A 22,026-nucleotide genomic window follows, 5' to 3' on the forward strand; every position below is an offset into this window, starting at 1 on the left:
TGCTCATTATGGAGCAATCAAACTACACTTTATAAAGACACAGCCTTATTAAGCAACTTTCCTAACTGATCACATCGAGAATATTTAAAATAGACTAAGAAAAATAGTGTAACATCTTCACCTCAAGAATTGACTCACAAGCTCCACACATCATTCACAACTTACACTAACATAAACGTCAACGACATTACCTTCCTTCATGAATCATGTGCGCTCACACAACAAAAGAGATTTGTTCCACACACATAAAATTCAAGAACAATTAGGAACTCAAAATATAAAGAATTCACTCACTCTTAGAAACAACATTCGTATGTCACAAACGATGAACCATAGGCTTTCCCATAATGTACTACTCCACTATTCGAGCTCATTCAGTCAAGGATCAAGTAAGACTTTCGTTGGTTGTAATGTATGTTGCTGGACGGGTATGATACATTTAGATATAAGAGTGACTACACCTCCCTAAGCACTTTAATACATACACTTTAACATTCAAAATTCCACACTTATGTCAAGCCATGACTCCACCTTCACACCAATATACATCAACTCCTAAAATATTTAAGCACATTTGCATCAAGAGTTACCACTATCAAAGAATATTTTGCACAACAATACAACTATATTTTTTCTTTCTTTTTTCAATTCAAGTGGCTCTTAGTTTTTCAAAACATTGCACCCTTCTCCTTATTTCATTAGTTCTACTCAAAAGCCCAACCAACCACCCCACACTTCAACTTTTAAAAAGTTCATAACAATTTTTAAGTGCTCATGAGAGATACAAGGTTCAAATAGATAGTCAATTCAAACAAATAGGTAATGCTTGTAATGTGGTTGCCAAAGAAACAGAATTACATGCTCAAAATGGGTTAACTAAGATACATAACAATTAGGAAGGAAAACACATATATCTGGCTCAACAAAGAAATGCCTATATCATTTCCAAGACTGAATAAACTTACTATTTTGCTTTGCAAACACACAGGGTAACTTCTAGGCATCAAATGTAATGCACAGAATACACATAACCTCACACACACATGGCGCATAACTCGCTCAGGATTGGTGTCACGACCCCGGTTCGCCCTTCGTGAACCATCGTGATGGTACCTAGTCTCTACGACTAGGTAAGCCTAACAAATATGAAAAATAAATAAAACTTGCGAAAGAAATAATTTAAAGCCAAAATAACTGAATGAAACAGAATTTAAAAATGCCGCTCGGCATATACAATACAACTTCTCGAACTAACAACATTTCCCAAAACCCGAAATCTGATGAAACCACAAGCCTTGGAATGTCTACCAGTGTCTAACTCCAGAGTATCTAACAAGGAAAAGAAAATACAAAAGGGTTAGTATAATAGAGAGAGTAGAAAGGGATTCCTCGGTCTGCGGACACGACAGATATACCTCGAAGTCTCAGGAACAGTCGCCTCGCCTCAAGAGTGATAGGACCGAGTCAAAGTTCCTGGATCTGCATATGAAAGACATGCGCAAAAAGGGCATAAGTACACCACAGTGGTATTCAGTAATTGCCAAGCCTAACCTGGGTTGGGTAGTGATGAGGAAGGTTAGGGCCCTACTGAGGTTAAATAGAATATAAAGTTTGACAGTGTAGAACAGAACGGTATAAATAAGTATAGTAGTAAAAGTAACACAAGATAATAAGGGCAACAACAACTATTACAGAGGCAAGGTAAACACAAAGAAATAAGGCTCAGCACCAAAACAACAATCGGGGATCTCCCAGGATACCGTCCTGTAGTCCCAATTATACATATCCAATGGATCTCTTAGGATCCCGTCCCGTAGTCCGACTCATAGTGCTCGGGGATCTACCGAAATCCCGTTCCATAGTCCCAAATGTAAATACCTAGTATTGGGGGAATCTACCGGGTGCAGTCCCGTAGATCCATATAACTGTGCAGGGGTATCTACTGGAATCCCACATCCGTAGTCCCAAATAAACAGACAAGGGGGAGCTACCGGAATCCCACATCCGTAATCCCAAATAAACAGACAAGGGGGAGCTACTGGAATCCCACATCCGTAGTCCCAAATGTAATTACACAGTAGCATTAGGAAAATATTCAAAAATGTCAATTTCATATCAAGGAAAACAAGTAATTCTAGCCTAGCATGCTGCACGGAATTCAGATAAAGTAGTTTGAGCAAATAAAGCATTTAAAATACTTAGACATGCTTTCCTAAGCTAACAACAGGCTTTAAATGCAGGTAATATAAACAGGAAAAGAAACATACTAGTAATTACTTAAGGAAAACTGAATTTTTCAATAATTAGCATAAGTACGCACTCGTCACCTTACGTACAAGACATTTCAATTAACAGTAATACCAAATCCTAAGGGAAAGGTCCCCCATACAAGGTTAGGCAAACCACTTACCTTGAACTAGCTCAAAATCAACCCGAGACTATGTTCTTGCCACGAGTACTCGACTCCAAATGGCCCAAATCAATTCAATTCAATTTCATAATGTAAATAACACTTCAAGTAATTGATTCTACAATTAAATTCTAAGATAATACGCGAAATTAGGTAAAATGACCAAAATGCCCCTCGGGCCCACATCTCGGAATCAAGTAAAATTTACATTTCCATAATCCTCACACTCTCCCGAGTTCAGTCATACCAAAAGTACCAAAATTGGACCTAAATGGTCCCTCAAATCATCACTCAAAGGTCTCTAATTAGTTAAGCCCTAACCCCCAATTTACAACTGATTTTGCTTTAATTTTTCATGCTTAAAATGATAAAAATCATTCCAATAACGAGTTTAACCAAATACTTTACTCCAATGAACTCCTCTGAAAATCCCTTTTGAAAATGCTCCCCAAGGCTTCTTCCCGTTTGAAAAGAGGTGAAAATGACTAAAATTCGCGAAGGCAAGAATTTATATGTTTCTGCTTCTGCGGTCTCGCTTTTGTGGACCAACGGTCGCATCTGTGACAATCACTAACTCAGCCTGTTTCCGCACCTGCGATTCCCCATTCGCAGATGTGATACCGCTTCTATGGTAAATCTCCCACATCTGTAGATTCTGCTACTCCTGCCCAATTCCGCTTCTGCGATGACGAACGACGTTTCTGAGGCTACACACCTACGGGACCCAATCGCAGGTGCGGTTGTGATAGAAGACCAGCAGCTTCAGCTGCTCAAACAACTCTCAATCCTTCCGATAACCTTCCGAAATCATCCCTCCCCCCTCCCCCTGGACCTCAACCAAAAACACAAACAAGTCTAATACCACTATCCAAACTTATAACAATCCTTAAAACACCTAAAACAACATCAAAATGACGAATCACCCACGGATTCAAGCCTAAGAACTCCAAAACTCTAAAAATACGCTTTCGATCAAAAAGTCTATCAAAGCTCGCCGAATGACCTGATACTTTGCACACACATCACATTCAACGCTACAGAGCTACTCCAACTTCCAGAATTCAATTCTAACCCTCGGATCAAAATCTCACTATCGAACCGGAAACTTCAAAATTTGACTTTCGGCATTTCAAGCCTAAATTAGCTACGGATCTCCAAAACACAATCCGAACACGCTCATAAGCCTGAAATCACCCAATGGAGTTAACGGAACCATCAGAATTCCATTCCGAGGTCGTCTTCGCATTGTTTTGACTACGGTCAACTTTCCAACACTTAAGCTCTCATTTAGGGACTAGGTGTCCCAAAACTCTCTGAAACTCGAAACTGAACATCCCGGCAAATCAAAATAGCAGAAATAAACACGAGGAAAGTAGTTAATAGGGGATCAGGGCGTTAATTCTTAAGACGACCAGTCGGGTCGTCACAATTGGTTTGTCAAGACACTTTAGTCAAAACAGTTAAACAAAGTTAAGATCATACAATTTAAGGTACTTATACAAGAGTTAAAAACTGAACCTAAGCGCCACAACTACATCACTCACTATTCTCAAGGCATAACAAAGTTAAGAGATATTGTTTTCTTTTCAACTCATAGCATAAGGTTTCCTACTTCTAACAAAAATAAAAACTAACTACTCCCAGTTCAAACAAAACCCTTGAAAAAGAACCGCGGTCCAGAGAAAAACCAAGGGGGAATTAATACACTATCCTACACGATAAAATCTTTTTGTATTTTGCTTTCCACTTTAATCTCTCAAGAAACCTGTCGAATGATATCCATCGTCGGGAAATGTCGGAAATTTCAGAAAATTTATGTTTTTTTCATTTTTTTCTAACTACTAAAAAGCAAAATCTAACTAGTATACATAGAACATACAAATATCCCCCACCCCACACTTTAAGTTGTGGGATGTCCCCATGACACACAATTAAAAATCATAAGGTAGAGGAAACTTTCCTGAATCTCTAGTCGAGGTTTGAATCGAAGTCGGGACCTATTCCACGCGCCCGAATTAGTGCACACTTCAATTTCAAAGGGCCACTGATTTGCATCTTCAGACAACTCATCAAGAATAGTGACTGTCTCCTCTGGAGTCTTTTTCCTCAATTGACCTCCATATGCATTGCTCAATGTTTTGCGTGAGGTTGGTGTCAAACTATCCCAAAAGTGCTGGAGTTGCATCCAGAGTTCAATTCCGCTGTGTTGACACTTTCGTAATATCTCCTTAAACCTCTCCCAAACTTCAAACATGGTCTCAGTCTTGTTCTGGCAGAAGTTATTGATTTCTCTTCTAAACTTGCTCGTTTTAGCTGAGGAGAAATATTTAGCAAGAAATTTTCTGGTCATCTCCTCCCATGTTCTAATCAATCCCTGGGGCAAGCTTCAAAGCCAATGCTTTGCATCATCTTTAAGTGTGAAGGGAATGTCCTTAGATAAACAACATCTTATGACACACCATTATACTGAAAGGGATTCATGATCTACTCGAAGTCCATCAGATGATTGTTTGGATCTTTGTTCATCTTTCCTCTAAAGACACAACTATTTTGGAGGGTTTGGAGCAACCTTTGCTTCAATTCGAAATTATTTGATACAATTGGAAGTGGTCTCACACTTGATAAACCTTGGTTGTAGACTGGTCTAGCATAATTGCCAAGTGTTCTCCTTGGCCAGGGGCTACGTTTCCGTATTGGTCTGCACCCAAGGGCTGATTCTGAGCCACTCATAGAGCCTTCTCCTCTTCATAAGCGTGCCTCTCTCAGTGCTGCTTCTTCATCATCCCTTGCAGCGTTCTCTCTAAGTTGGGCTACCTCTCTCGTAGCCAAATGAACATTATTATCATCTCCAGCCATATCTTCTTTGGTTAAGGATTGCCTAATCTTCTCTATTTTCTCAGGGATATTTCTTTCCTTCCTCAACTATCGCAGTTGTTTCTCGATTTCTGGTTCGTATGGTTGCACTTCTTTCCCAGAAGATCGAGTCATGCGCCAATCTAACCTATAGCATGCACACAGTCAAAGAACACCCAGCGTAAAACAGAGAAAATAAAATAAAAAGAAACATTCCTGAATTAGCACTACAAACTATTTCAAACACTATTGATTGCCAATTCCCGGTAACGGCGCCAAAATTTGACGAGCTTAAAACATACACCTAAATATGCTCGCTAGTCAAATATAGTAAATTATAATATCGTCTCCACAGGGATTAGAGTTGAACAATATTTTTGTAGTTTATAGTTCAATTGCTATCCAAGATGATTAGCAGTTGAGAACTATGTGAGTTAAACTAAAATTAACTAAGAATCTAAACTATTGGCTAATGACAGTCGACCCAAGTAATGAGCAAAGAAGTTTATCAATTGGGAAAAGATAGGGTTGATAGGATAGATGCAAGACATGTGTTTAGGATCTAACTCTAGATAATTCACTTCTAATGTTCAAGTGAGTCTCTCGAATTCACTTAGTTATTAATTCAATTGTTTAGTAGAAACTCCTCTCTCGATTAAGCCTCAACCTCACAAGATGAACTAATTTTTAAGTACATGAATATATGCAAGAATTCGTAGTGAATTGGTCTTTAAGAGGACTTCTCTCGATTATCCTCCTAACTAAGTTTAATCACCAATTCAACTAGACTCTTTCCATTACTACGAAGAATTAATGAATTCAACCAACAAAATTTAATGCAAACAATATCACAAGTTATGCCTCTCTCGATTACATTAAAAAGTGTGTCACGACTCCAAATACCCCGATCATAATGACACCTATCATAGTACTAGGCCAACCGAAACAACACGAACCACATGGAAGATCTTTTGTAAAATTTACTCTTTTCTAAATAGATTAAGTCTCAATTCTTTCATTTTAAATTATTAAGAGAAATACACGGAAATAAGTGCGAAAATACAATCAACAAAGCCCGAATCTGGTGTCACTAGTCATGAGCCACTAAGTACAACTCAACATCTGTTTAATACAAATTAAGTCTGAAATATAAAGTATTAGGATAGGAAGAAGAAGGGCAGGGCTGCGAACGCCGTGCAACTACCTTGCTAACTCCGGAAACTACACAGAAGCTGCTGAACGCTCAGAAATACCTAAATCTGCACACAAGGTGCAGGGAGTAATGTGAGTATGCCAACTCAGTAAGTAATAAAAGTAAATAAAGACTGAGCAGTAAGAAATCACGTAATATACGTCATATCACAACAGCAGGTACAATATGTTTCCAAAAAACAGGATACAAATCAAATCATCTCGTTAAACTCCCATTTCAGTAAAATCCTTTGAAAAATAACTTTTTAACAGTTTCAATAGAGGTTCAATGTAGTTTATAGTGAAAGTGATGAAAATCTTAATCGGCCCCTCGGGCAAAAATAAATCATAAACATCCCTTCTAGCAAACCCCACAGTCATTCATATACATCACATAACATGAAAATCTCAATGGAAATAAAAAAACCAAATCAGCAATTTAATTCCAAACATCTCGTAAAAATTTCAGTCTCAATGAAAGTTGTTCAAAACATTTGTTTAACATTTTCAATAGAGGCTCAGTATAAAGCTGAGTAAAAATAGTAATTTCATAAAACAAGCCCCTTAGGCAAAGCATCACTCATATACATGTATATATAGCCCATCGGGCAAGCCTCTCAGTCACTCATGACTCAACTGTTATCAATCAGCGCTCACACTTAGCATTCACGCTCAATAGGTACTATATAATAACTGTTGTGGCGTGCAGCCCGATGCATATATCACTGCAGTGTGCATCCTGATCCATATATATAGTCGACTGCGCTCACTAGGGGTGTGCAGACTCCGAAGGGGCACCTACAGCCCAAGCGCTATATCGCTGCAGCGTGCAGCCTGATCCATAATTATATAACCTTCACAACTAGGCTCTTAGCCTCTCTCTCAATCATCAACCTCACAATTAGACCCTCGGCCTCTCTCTCAGCCATCAACCTCACAAGCCACTCGGACTATCAATAAAACAAGGCGTTCAACCCAAAAATATCATTTATAGTATCAAAACTGATTAAATAAGGCTGAGTTATGAAATCAGTAAAACACAACATCACTAAGTACAAATATTAAGTCAAAACAGTGAGGAATAGTAGTAAAAAAGCCCCATAAGGGTCCAAAACAATTGGCACGAGGCCCAATAATGGCATTCCGCCCGAAACACAGCAATACTTTCCAAAACATACTGATATCAAAAAGGTTTTCAATCAAGTACGTGACTTAACAATCGTATGGGATGGACTAAGTCACAATCCCCAACGGTGCATGACCCCACACTCGTCATCTAGCGTGTGTGTCACCTCAAAGTAGCACAACAATGTAAAATCCGGGGTTTCATACCCTCAGGACAATATTTACAATCATTACTTACCTTAAACCGAACGAAAATCTACTTTGAAATGCCCTTGCCTCTCGACTCAGCCTCAAATCACCTCGAATCTATCCAAAATCAGAATCATATCATCAATACATGCCAAAGGGACAAAGCCCACGCGAAAATTATAAATTTAAACTCAAAATCCCGAAATTGGCCAAACCTAACCCCCGGGCCCACATCTCAGAATCCAATAAAAATCACATCAATAGAATCCTTATCCTCTCATGAGTCTATACATACCAAAATCATCAAAATCCGACATCAAATGCCCATTCAAATCCCAAAAATCATCTCTCCAATTCTCTTCCATCCCCCCCCCCAATTTTCACCCCAAATTTCCAATTTATATGATAAAAATCAAGATACAATCATGGAATTTAACCAAAATTAAGTGAAGAACACTTACCCCAATCACTTCTCTGAATGAGACCTCAGACCATCAACCTCAGCTAAGACCCAACATTACGCAAATGAGACCTCAGCCACGCGTTCGCAGTAGCCAACTTCATAGACCTTCACGATCGCAGACCCAAGTTGGCGATCGCATAGAACAAATCCTCTGCAACATAAAACCAACAAAAATCTACTAACTCTTTAAGTCCAAATATGTCCCGTTGAGCATCTGAAATACACCTGGGGCCCTCGGAACCTCAACCAAATATGCTAACATATCCCATAACATAATTCAAACTTGTTCCAGCCCTCGGAACACTCAAAACAACATCAAAACATCGAATCACCATCGGATTCAAGCCTAAAGATTTATAAACTTCCAAATTTCACAAACGACGTCGAAACTTATCAAACCTCATCCGAATGACCTGAAATTTTGCACACACGTCACAAATGACACTATGAACCTACTCCAACTTTCGAGATTCCATACCAACCCAGATATCAAAATTTCCACTGCCCGACCTGAAAATGCCAAATTCAAATTTCGCCAATTCAAGCCTAAATCTTCCACGGACCTCCAAATTCTATTCTGTATGCGCCCCTAAGTCAAAAATAACCTGACGGAGATAACCAAACATAAAAATACAAATCCGAGATCGAATACTAAGAAGTCAAAACTTTGTCAAATCTTTCAAATTTAAAGCTTCAAACCGAGAATTGTTCTTCCAAATATATTCCGATTATCCTGAAAACCAAAACCGATGATTTACATGAGTCATAATAAATCACACATGGCTATTCATGCCCGAGAACTGGCAAGTGAAATGCAATTTCTCAAAATGACCGGTCGGGTCGTTACGTCCTCCCTCACTTAAATATATGTTCGTCCTCGAACGTACCGAGAGTTGTTCCGAAAACCATCAAACCACTATGAAACCTTACCATGCATATACCCGGGGGTGATCCCACAACACCCTATCCCATATAGGTCCGATAATACAACATAACTGAAATTTCACAATATAACCTATCCCATAAACCTTAGAACCAAATTTCCACTTCCGAAATCATCTATAAGATCAGAATCTCACATTTATACTCTGAATAAGTCCGAAAAAATTGTAACAAACCATACCTACAACCTCAGATGCAATTACATGATATACCACATAGCTCAAACACTCGTAGCGATAACTTCTAATCACAGCAGTTGCTCAGAACAACCGAATATCGATAATAAACCTTGTTGATACCCAATTTTTCCCTGTATATTTTAATATAAAAAATACTTTCAAAATAGCATATGTATGCATATATAAGTATGTCCAAATATTTTATTATTTTTCCTTAATTTTTAAAGATTTGTAAATCGATTTATTGCCCTATTTTATCCATAAAAAACCAATAATTATTCCCAAAATTATCATTTTGGTGATTCATTTATTGCATTCTCATATTTATGCTAAAATATAGATAATATAATTTTTGCATATTTTTAAAAAGTCATTTAGTATTTTTAAAGTTAAATTGTATATAATTACAACATTAGCTTCTTCTAAGATTAATTACGTTTATATTCATAAACATTAGGTCTGGCATTTTTAAATAGTTAATTATGTGCTATAAATTATTTTGGTAACTTTAATTTATTTCCAGAATTTAATTTATTATTTTTTATAAATTAAATAGGAAAAATTGGCTATTTAAATGTTAACCCAATTTCATTTCGATTATAGCCCAATTCTGACCCCCAATTGAACTCAATTGAAACCATTTGAACCCCCGACCCAATTCCGATTTAATCCGACCCAAACCCATCTTCATAACACGCCCACTCGCCCATTTTGATCCAGGCCGTTGATCATTTAGATCAACGGCTAACAACCATCCTTGCCTTTTTAATTCAAATGACCCCTAACCCTAGCCTCACTTCCAAATTCCGCCGCCTCTGAATCACCTTCTCTCTCAACTCTCTCTCAAATCCTCTCAAACCCTAGCCGTCGCCATCAACTACAACCCTAATACCTCCCCAAATCTATGGTTCCCAAAGTCATCGGAGACCTATATCCACTTCCCATGGCTTCTACATGCTCGATTATTATGGTTTCGAGGCTAGATCTCAAATGATCTTGGTTCAGGCTTGTTCGATTGCAGTTCATGGCTGTTCTCCAGTCATCTCCGACTTTTTCTCTGGCCAGCCATGACTATTCGAGTCAGACTCTTGACTCTCCTGCTTAGATCGTTGGTTTTCAAAGCCTTTCTCACCACTTGGGGTTCTTCTAAAACCTTAGCCTTTAAGGTTCCTTCGATTTCTTTTTATATCTGTTTTAGATCTATGTTTGCTCTGAACTTCTAAGTCCTTTTCTCAAATTTTCTTTTAAAACTCTGCTTTCAAACCCCCTTATCTTTCCGATTAGGGTTTCTGTTAAGTTATTTCAAAATGTTTCTCTGATTCTTTGACATGTTTGGCTATGATTGCTTATATCATTCTTCTACTTGAGTTTGCATGTTAAAACCCCCAATTTCTTTTAACTATTTACTAAACGAATGTTTGTTTGCCTGAGTTTTGTCCGATTTGTTTGCTTATTCTCTTTTAAAACTCTCCTATTGTTGAAAATCCCAGGGTTTTGGGTCTGATACTGTTCGTTTAAGTGCATGACTCAATTTGAAGTTCTTTATTTCGAAATCTTTTGCTCCTTTTGTGTGATTCTTCGTATTGCTAGGTTTCTATCTTCTCTAAAACTCAAATATGCTCGAAACCCTAATTTTTCTAAAGTGTCTTTCCTCACCTGCTACTGTGAGACCTTCGCATGCTTTTGATACTCTATGTTTTCTTCACTACTTGACCTATTGGACTGTCATGCTTTGAATATTGCTATCTACTGAACTTTTGTGCTACTGTTGTGTGCTATTTCTTCTTGCCAACAGGCCTAGCCTCGCATGTATAATGTTTATGCACCCTATTTATATGCTGAGTCTCCTTCTTTGACTAATTTTCAAACTCGTGACTAAGTTTAAACTTCTCCTTTGTGAGATTCTGATTTTACTCGCCTATTAAGGTTAATTGATTTCTTTCCTGTTTTGCCTTACTGAATCCTTTCCAAAATTAGAGTATCTCTGTACCTAGACTCGAATTGCATACTTGTTATTTTACCACTTCTTTTATGGCAACTTTCAGCCTGCTTTTTAATTGATTGTTTTCCTTCTTTCGAACCTGTCACTACCCGTTAAGAAAATAACCCCTTAATTAAGGGCAATCACTTGTATAATAGATTCTAAATCATGATTGTTTCCATGTTTGTAGCTTATTACCTCTTTCTTACTCGTTTTCAAAAAAACTATAAATACCCGTTACTTCTTCTCTTTCAAACACGGACACTTTTAGTTCTGAACTCACACTTACACTCAAACACTCTTTCTTGCTTTACTACTACTTGTGGTACTACCTGTTTAGCCGGTTGAAAGCCAAGGCTATATTTCGAAATCTTGCTACTTTTCTTTACTGCACTTTGCTTCTTTGACTGGTATGTTCTAATTAAGTTTTTCAGCACCAACAACAACACTTACTTACTGATTTTGCATTCTTATATGCCTGCTACTTGTATTTAATTCAGTACCATTATTTAGCATGTTGTAATTTCCTTTCTCTTGTTCTGAATCAATGTACTATGAATCTCAAATCCCTACCCCAATGTGATTAATACTTGTGGTTAGTTTGGGGGATGACAACATTGAATATTGCTGAACATGACCCAAACTTGATCCTGCTATGATCATAACCTCCATGTTACCCTTATATGTTGTGTGTTCTGGTTGATTTACAAGCATGTCAACACTCCCTATTGTTGTGCTTGCCCAAAATTAACCTATGTCTAAGTATATAGGCCCCCTTGCAATGGATTCCTAATCCCCTGCCCCTTTGTGTGAAGTTATCAATTCTTTGAAGTGTTAATGGCTGACTCCCCTCACCTTTTCCCTCTCCTTTATTCCCTAAGTTCTTAGAACTCAGTTTATGCACTTTTCACTCTCTTCTTAGACTTAAGTTCCGCCCCCCCCTCATGTGAGCCTTGCCTTGGGACCCATGAGCTCCCTCTGAACTTGGACACATAAGGGCTGGCATTTCCACACTACACTTGTCCCTATTCTGGTTATGGAATTTGGGTGTGAGCATTTCCTGGGGTCCTATTGAGGTCCTTAGGGAAATCTAACACACTCAAGGCTGAGAAAGGCTTTGGATCAATGGTATTTTGAGTTGGTTTATCTCATAACTTAGAGAGGAAGTCAATAATCAGGCTTCCTCTGGTTGTAACTTTTCTTTGTACTTTTTTGTAATTTATTATTCCTAGTTTGTAATAATTTGTAATGAACATTTGGGGCTGGCTAGTGAAAAAAAGGTTGGGAAATTATTCATGCTCAAAGGTAGAAAACATGCCTATAGGACTACATTCTCTACTTGTTCAAATCCCATTTAGAAAACATGCCTATAGGACCGCTCCAATTCTGCATATTCACATTACATTTAGAAATAATGTCTATAGGACTTACTTGTTCAACATCACATCTAGATAACCTGCCTATAGGGATTATCTAAAATTCTGCACATTTGTCACCGTTTAGATATCATGATTTTTTAGGGCCCATTTGGTTATAACCAAGTAGCATGCCAAAATCAGTAGCGCATAGAAATCATGCCTATAGGGGTTCGTAATTAAATTTGAGTTGTTCCATTAACATTCAATGTTAGATATCATGCCCATGTGGATTAGAGTCAGTAATAGTAGATACTATCATCTGCAGAATTTGGAACAGGTCTAATTTAAATTAGTCTATTCTGAACCTCTGTTTAATATTTCCCTTAGTTTCAATAAGGTTTAGCAAACATGTCTATAGGATTTCAAGAAGTATGTTTTGAGTTATCACTGTTTCACCACCTTCTGAATTAAGTAGATATCATGCCTATGGGACCCTGTCAAAACACTTAGGCAAGATTTAGAGTAATAACTGTAAAATTGAATCCGCCTTTGTTAGTTGTTACAACCAGCAGGCAAGCCTGATTCAAACTTCTTATCTGAGTTATGTACTAAACTAATCTGCCTCAATAATTAACTTCCCTCATCTTTATGTGGTTTAAATCAGACCTAAAAAGTATGTGCAAATCATGCTAGTTATGTGCTTTCGTTTTGAGGAGGTACACATGAGCCTTTTGTCTGTTTACTTGCTTCCCCTTTATATGCCATATTATTTGTTTTTGTATGTCACATTAGATTTTTATCCTTTGAAACCAATCAGCCTAATATCCCTTCCCTTTAGGAATAGTAGTCCTAAGTGCCTCCGGGATTGATAGGAATGAGATGGGTAATAACATGCAATAGTAATTGAGACCAATCCGTGTTGTAATACCTTAATGGGGTGGGAATGGTAGATATGGATATGATGACTGGTGCGCTAATGCCACGCGTAACCCCTCTTTTGAGGAGTGATTATCGGGTATTGTATTGATGTGATCCATATTTTTTGTAAACCTATGACCCCCTTTCTTTATTCCCCTCTTCTTTTTTAAGCATTGTAACTCCTTATTTAAAATCAGCTCTTTTAATTGCTCTTTCAAACATTTTTTACTTTCAAACCATTGTGCATTGAAATCCCCTCTTATTTGAGCCTTATCTGCTTATATGTTAATTGCACTCCAAATTCACAATAATTGTCTAGCTGGGAACCACACTAGTGGATCTTGAGGGGTGCCTAACACTTTCCCTTGGGATAATTTCAAGCCCTTATCCAATCTCTGGTTACCTAAACAAACTTAGAACTGAATCTCTATTGGTGTCTTTATGCACCTTAATCATTAGGTGGCGACTCTTCAAATGCAAAAACCTAGTTACCAAAAGGAACGAGTTGTCCTTCCAAATGTCATAAACCCAATTTCGTGAGAAAAAGGGGGCGCGACAGCATGGCGACTCTGCTGGGGACTTTTAGGATTTTACCTTTTCAGACTATTATTGTGAATTTATGTGTTATTACTTGTTGAATTCCTTTAAACATTCAATTCCCATTTTCGATTGCAAAACTGACTTGTCTTTTTGTTTCTTTCCTTTACTACTGCTGTAAAATTATGAAACTGTTGTATTTACTGCTTTCTTAAACGTGCAAATATGTGACAACATGTTTTTAATTATTTCATAATCATGCTCAACACCATATTCCACTCGTGCCAAACAAATCCCATAGCAACGCTTATGATGAGTGGTTGCGCTCTTCCGATATTATCACCCCCTAAATTCGAAAAAGGCGTATTTACGGTAAAACCAGTCGATCAACGGTGTAGTCGACGGTTCCATTCCTTTCCCCTTTGAGTTGTCCGCTCAAGGGTACCAGTCTAGAACCTCATAGAAACCTTACTCTATTCAAGTTGTGCATGCAACATGGTCAAACCTAGTCGGGTCAGTTATGTTGTCCACATAATGACCCTTTAAGATAGCCTTGACCAAAGTCCACTGGGTTTCCTAAACCCAAACGGATGTGACAACATTCTATTCATTTATTTGGAGAACTAAATGCTTCATGCTAATTGTTGACATTAAATAGTCGAGTCCGGTGGGGGTATGGTCTTAACCCTTTTGTTTTGAAGAAAATGAAGAACGAGGTCCCCAGCTTCGATATGGTTAGCATACCCTCACTCTTGCTAGACTGGTGGAAGAGTCTTCCATCGAATGACCAAATCAATGAGTGGAAGGAGAGGGTCTCCAAAGCTAGCAAAAAGTTGGAATATCTGGAATACAGTTTGCTGGAGTCGGAAGAAAAAGTAAGGAAGAGAGTCACCGACTGCCAAAACACTGAGGGAAACGAAGGAGAACACCTGGCAAAGGCATTTTTACTGGTGAACCTACTGAAATTGGAGGATTTGATTAACGAGAGCGTTCAACCTGAGGAAGGTCCTTCTGGGACCAAATAAATAGGAGTTTATCATTTCGCTTTATAAATTGTAATATGGCCAATGGCCATTAATGATTTTCATTTCCTGTTTACTTAGTGTCAATTTGGGATTCGTCTATCTTTATCAATAAAATGAGGCATTTAGCATCCTAATTTTTCCAAATCAATTTATCGCTAGGCCTACCTTGGGCACAAAGAGGTTCCAAATTAGGACACGTTTTACATTTCGCACTATGTGTTTAAATATTGCAATGCTTTTTATAACCCTCACTAACTTAGTTACCTTTTTGTTTTTACTTTTTGTTTTATTATTCCCCTACCCAAAGGTTAGTTCGTGCACTCTGGCAACATCATCCTATTCCACGAGATCCAAGGGCCCTCCACCCACTCCTCCTCTTAGTCTTGTCAAATACAAGAACAAAGGGAAGATGGAAGATTTGAACAACGCCAGAAAGGAAAACTCAACTGAACGGATAGAGGTCACTCATGGTCATAGTACTTTGATCCCTAAGGAATATGCATCCCAACTTGAACAAAAACTACTGAAATTTCAAGAAGAACTTGATCAGGTCCGGAATCTGGAAAATTTGTCATTTTCCCTCACCACTCCAGATATCATTTTCTCAAACACTCAGAACCCTACACCTTCACAGAACATCCCAAAGAAACAAAACCATCCCGCTCCTCACCACCACTACAACACCTACTATACCTGAAACAACACCCCGTTACCCATCCCAGAACCCCAAAACTCCACACCCACCATAATACCCCCATCTATGTGGAGACTATGCCACAATCCACCCAACCCATCTCAAACACACCCGAGTCTGATGATAAACACTGGCTCATCAGGAACCTGGCTGGGGAACTTAAGAAATTGACTAGCCGGATTCAAGACGTTGAAGGAAGCAAGGGGATTGAGGGGCTGAACTTTGAAGATCTTTGCATACAGCCCGATGTCGAACTACCCGAGGGGTACAAACCTTCGAAAATTGAAATGTTTGATGGTACAGGAAATCCAAGGGTCTATTTGAGAACTTACTATGACAAGCTAGTTGGAGTAGGGAAAGACGAGAGAATCCGCATGAAACTTTTCATGAGGAGCCTGAAAGGAGATGATTTGTCCTGGTATATTAGCCAAGATTCAAAGAAATGGTCGAGCTGGGTAGGCATGGCGTCCGACTTTATGGATAGGTTCAGGTTCAATACAGAGAATGCGCCGGATGTGTTCTACATTCAGAATCTAAAGAAGAAGCCCACAGAAACATTTTGTGAGTATGCTACTTGCTGGAGGTCCGAAGCTACTAAGGTCAGACCTGCCTTAGAGGAGGAACAGATGAACAAATTCTTTGTCCAGGTTCAGGACCCGCAGTATTATGAAAGGCTAATGTTGATTGAGAGCCATAAATTTTCTGACATTATCAAGCTAGGTGAAAGGATCGAAGAAGGCATCAAAAGCGGTATGGTTACGAACTTCGAGGCCTTGCAAGTTACCAATGAGGCCTTACAGTCTAGTGGTGTGTCCAAGAAAAGGGACATAGGAGCCGTAATGGTTACATAGAGAACCAAATCTCCTGTCAAATACAAAATTTACCCAACTCCTCCACTCACATATCAGCGTAATCCAAACTACCAAGCAACCTCACCCTCCTACCAAACTCCACCACCCACTTATCAATCACCTCCGCCTCCTACATATCAGCCTACTTCACCCATATATTTCTAACCCACACATGTTTACCAAGCCTACAATACTCATCCATCCCACTACCAATCACCTCCCGCACGCCAAAACTTCCCTAGACCTCGACCAAATTTTGACTGCAGACCTCTTAAACAATACACAACCATTGCTAAACCTATTGACCAGTTGTACGAGACACACAAAGCTGCTGGTTATATTACCCCCATCCCTGCTGCAACCCCTGATAACCCCTCTCAGTGGGTTAACCCAAACAAATCCTGTGCGCACCATTCTAGCATGAAAGGACACACCATCGACAAATGTCGCACTTTGAAAGATAAGATCCAGGCTTTGATTGACAACAAGACTATTGTGGCGAAGGAACCCGCTCCGAATGTCTACAATAATCCTCTACCAGACCACAAGGGTTGAGGTGTTCACATGATTGAAACAAAGGATAATTGGGATCCCGAGGGATCATTCAGGTTGACCGCAAAGGGTGATGACCCAAAGAAGCCAATAGTTACTCTTAATCCGATTGTAGTCCAGATGCATCCCTCTGGGGACACTGAGGTAAATATGTTTGTGCTACTTAAGTTTGAAACAACGCCATCTGCAAAAATACCAGTGCTAATTGAGGTCGAATTTGTGTCTCTAGCAAATGCACATACACCATTCAAAGTTGCAGTTTTACTGCCCAAGGTACACGCTCCGTTCGGAGTAAAGATACCCACGCCGATCCGAGTGGTGATGTCGACCATGACACCATTCCATACAAAGGCTATACCATGGGACTATAGAGCCGATGCAAGGAGGAAAAGCAAGGTTAGGTTCGAGGAAACTGTTGCCGCATAGGGTATGACGAGAACTGGTAGGGTCTATACCCCGGAACACCTAGCTGAGTCAAGCAAGCAGGCCTCTAACCAGTCATCCATCATTGAGACAGGTCCAAACGATCTTTGGAGAAAGATACAGGCCAAGGAATACACGGTCATCGACCAGTTGAACAAAACACCGGCTCAAATTTCCATCCTTGCTTTGCTACAAAATTCTGAGGCATACAAGAATGCTCTATTGAGGGTGCTGAGTGAAGTGTACGTGCCAAGCAACATCACTGCGGGGAAATGGCCAACATGGTAGGACAGGTATTGAAAAGTCATAAAATTGCTTTTCATGAGGATGAGCTGCCACCTGAAGGGTTGGGTCGCAACAAAGCACTGCAAATCACTGTGCAATGCGAGGACTACTTTATCACCAGGATCTTGATCGACGGGGGTTCTCATCTCAATATTTGTCCGCTGGTAACACTCAAGAAGTTGGGCAAGGGACTGCACCAAATAAAGGATGGAGCCATAAATGTGAAAGCCTTCTACGGTTCCTAGAGGTCCACTATTGGGGAAATTAGTCTGTGTTTACAAATGGGGCCAACTTGGTTCGATGTTGATTTCCAAGTAATAGACCTGCCAGTATCTTACAATTTGTTGTTGGGACGACCATGGATTCATGCTGCTGGGACCGTAGCATCAACACTGCATCAGGTGGTAAAATTTGAATAGAATCACCAGGAGGTGATCATTCACGGCGATGGTAGCAACCCTATATACAGTTGCCAGACTATTTCGTCAATCGAGGGAAGAAGGAAGCTAGGTGGAAAGACTTATCATCACATCGAACGGGTAAATGCTGTTGACAAAGACAAATGGTGGGATAATATGATCGAGAGTATACTAAATTGGAGTGGGTACGAACCTAGCAAAGGACTCGGAAAGAATATCCAAGGAATCGCTAAGCCCAAAAACTCAAGAAACACGACACCACTTTCGGTCTGGGATACGAGTACACTTGGGAAGAATCCAACAACTGGTCGCCACCATGGCGCGGTCCTTACTATCCGCTAGAGCAGCCAATACCACATTTAGAGCAAACTTTCCAACCGACCGATGTTATCTATGGGTCAGAAGAAGAGGAAGCACTGCAGCGGTAAAGAACTTATTCCTAGAAGACAATGACATAGACCGTTGTGTTGTTCTCAAGGAGGAGGGGGAGGAAGGCCCTTCCATACAAGCTGTAAGCAGAGGGGCATGCCTCAATAACTGGACCATCAGGACGACCAGAGCTCGGCGAGCCTCGGGGTAGCAAGGCTAAAATAAGTATCATGCACTATTTTTATTTACTAAATGATTTTCTTCTCGCATTTTTAATTCCCGCAATAAGATCTTCAATGTTCAAAACAATTATGCAATTTATCAAAACATTTTGACTTTTCTTATGAATCAACACTCATTATTATTTCTCTCATTACTTTACTTACACATCATTACTATTACTTATCTTGATGAACCAATGACTGTAACATGCAATGAGACAACACAACAAACGGACAATGATTCAGAGGAAGATGACATACCAGAGAATATTGTCAAAGAAGTTGAGAACTTTGAGAATAGACCTAAGTCCAACCTATATACTACAAAAATTGTTAACCTGGGAGATGCAGAAAACGTCAAAGAAACATGAATCAATGTTCACTTATCGCCATCAGAAAAAACGGAATATACAGAATTTCTAAGAGAATATGAGGACATATTTGCCTGGTCGTATGATGACATAACTGGTCTGAGTACATCTATTGTGGCTCACAAACTGCCAACCGATCCAACATGTCCACCGGTAAAGCAAAAGCTCGGAAAGTTCAACCCTGATATGACTCTAAAAATCAAGGAAGAAGTCACTAAGCAGGTCGAAGCTAAGGTTCTCAGGGTAGTAGAATACCCGACATGGTTAGCCAACATCGTTCCAGTACCGAAGAAGGATGGGAAGGTTAGAGTATATGTCGACTTTCGGGATCTCAACTGGGCCAGTCCGAAAGACGACTTCCCTTTGCCAAACATACACATCCTGATCAAAAATTGCGCCAAGCATGAGTTGCAATCGTTTGTAGATTATTTCGCTGGTTATCATCCAATCTGGATGGATGAAGAAGATGCTGAGAAAACGGCTTTCATTACGCCGTGGGGAATGTATTATTACAAGATGATACCATTTGGGTTAAAGAATGTAGGGGCCACCTACATGAGGCCATGACCACTATTTTCCACGATATGATACACAAGGAGATTGAGGTATATGTAGATGATGTCATCATTAAGTCCAAGAAAGCCACCGATCACAGGGAAGATTTGAGGAAGTTCTTCAATAGACTGCGAAGGTACAACCTAAAACTGAATCCCGCAAAGTGTGCATTTGGGGTTCCAATTGGAAAATTACTTAGGTCGCCAAGAAATAGAACTGGATCCATCGAAAGTCAAAGCTATTCAAGAATTGCCACCGCCAAAGAACAAGAAGGACGTAATGAGTTTCTTGGGAAGACTTAACTATATCACCCGGTTCATAACACAGTCTATAGTTATCTATGAGCCAATCTTTAAGAAGTTAAAGAAGAACGCCGCTATCAAATGGACTGATGACTGCTAAAAAGCCTTTGACAGAATCAAGGAATACTTGTCAACACCACCAGTCTTACTCCTGCCTGAGCCAGGTAGACCCTTATTACTCTACCTTGCAGTATCGGATGGAGCTTTCGACTGCGTTCTGGGGCAGCATAACGAAATAGGGAGGAAGGAGCAGGCCATCTATTATCTCAGCAAGAAGTTCACCCCGTACGAGGCCCGATATTCTCTATTAGAATGCACTTGTTGTGCTTTGACTTGGGTAGCTTAGAAGCTGAGGCACTACTTCTGTGCCTATACGACATATTTCATATCAAGGATGGATCATCTGAAGTACATCTTTTAGAAGCCCATGCCCACTGGAAAGCTGGCCAAGTGGCAAATCTTGTTGAGTGAATTTGACATTGTCTACGTAACTTAGAAGGCAATCAAGGGACAGGCACTAGCAGATCACCTTGCTGAGAACCCCGTGGATGGAGAATACGAACCTCTAAAAACATATTTTCCTGACGAAGAGGTATCATTCATAGGAGAAGATATTGCAGAATCCTATGATGGTTGGAGAATGTTTTTCGACGGGGCAACAAACATCAAGGGAGTTGGCATAGAAGCAGTCCTCATATCGGAAACCGGTTAGCATTATCCGCTGTTCGCCATACTCAGATTCCCGTGCACCAACATCATGGACGAGTATGAAGCCTGCATCCTAGGGCTCAAGATGGCTATTGACATGAACATTCAAGAGTTGTTAGTGATTGGAGATTCAGACTTGCTTATACACCAGGTACGAGAAGAATGGGCAACCAAGAACTCCAAGATACTCTCGTATCTATATCACGTATAGGAATTGAGAAAGAGGTTCGCGAAGACGGAGTTCCAACATGTTCCCAGAGTCTAGAATGAGTTCACCGATGCATTGGCTACCCTATCATCCATGATACAACATCCAGACAAAAACTTCATTGATCCCATTCCAGTAAAGATCCATGATCAGCTAGCTTATTGTGCCTATGTTGAAGAAGAGGCAGATGGAAAACCTTGGTTTCATGATATCAAAGAATATTGGGCAAAAGTAGAATACCCAAAACTTGCAAATCCTACTCAGAAACACACACTTTGGAGGTTGTCCAATAATTTCTTTCACAGCGGAGGAATCTTGTATAAGAGGACTCCTGATTTGGGACTATTAAGGTATGTCGACACAAAGGAAGTATCCAGGCTACTAGAAGAAATTCACACTTGGACCTGTGGTCCGCATATGAACGGTTTTGTCTTAGCAAAAAGATACTCTGAGCTGGTTACTTTTGGATGACGATGGAGACAGACTACATCCAGTATGTCCAGAAATGCCATCGTTTCCATATACATGCAGACATGATAAAGGTACCTCCAAATGAGCTTAATGCAACAAGCTCACCATGGACGTTCGCCGCTTGGGGGATGGATGTTATTGGACAAATCGAGCCCGTTGCTTCCAATGGACACAGATTTATCTTGGTAGCAATCGACTGTTTCACCAAATGGGTCGAAGCAGCATCTTTTAGAGCAGTAACCAAGAAAGTCGTGGCAGACTTTGTCCGCGACTGCATCGTTTGCTGATTCAGGATTCCAGAGTCAATCACTACTGATAATGGTTTCAACCTCAATGGTGACTTGATGAAAGCTATGTGTGAAACCTTCTAGATCCGACACAAGAATTCTACAGCCTACAAACCTCAGATAAACGGGGCTGTAGAGG

General features: G+C 39.7%; 1 protein-coding gene across 1 annotated transcript; it reads left to right on the top strand.

The window, feature by feature from the left end:
* The first annotated feature begins 21,222 nt into the window (after positions 1 to 21,222).
* LOC138873628 (uncharacterized) lies at positions 21,223 to 21,600 on the top strand. Its single transcript, XM_070152101.1, has one exon. The coding sequence runs from the start codon at positions 21,223 to 21,225 to the stop codon at positions 21,598 to 21,600; it is 378 nt and encodes a 125-aa protein (XP_070008202.1).
* Positions 21,601 to 22,026: the final 426 nt, after the last annotated feature.

Source organism: Nicotiana sylvestris, chromosome 7 (assembly GCF_000393655.2).
Source record: "Nicotiana sylvestris chromosome 7, ASM39365v2, whole genome shotgun sequence".
NCBI lineage: Eukaryota > Viridiplantae > Streptophyta > Magnoliopsida > Solanales > Solanaceae > Nicotiana > Nicotiana sylvestris.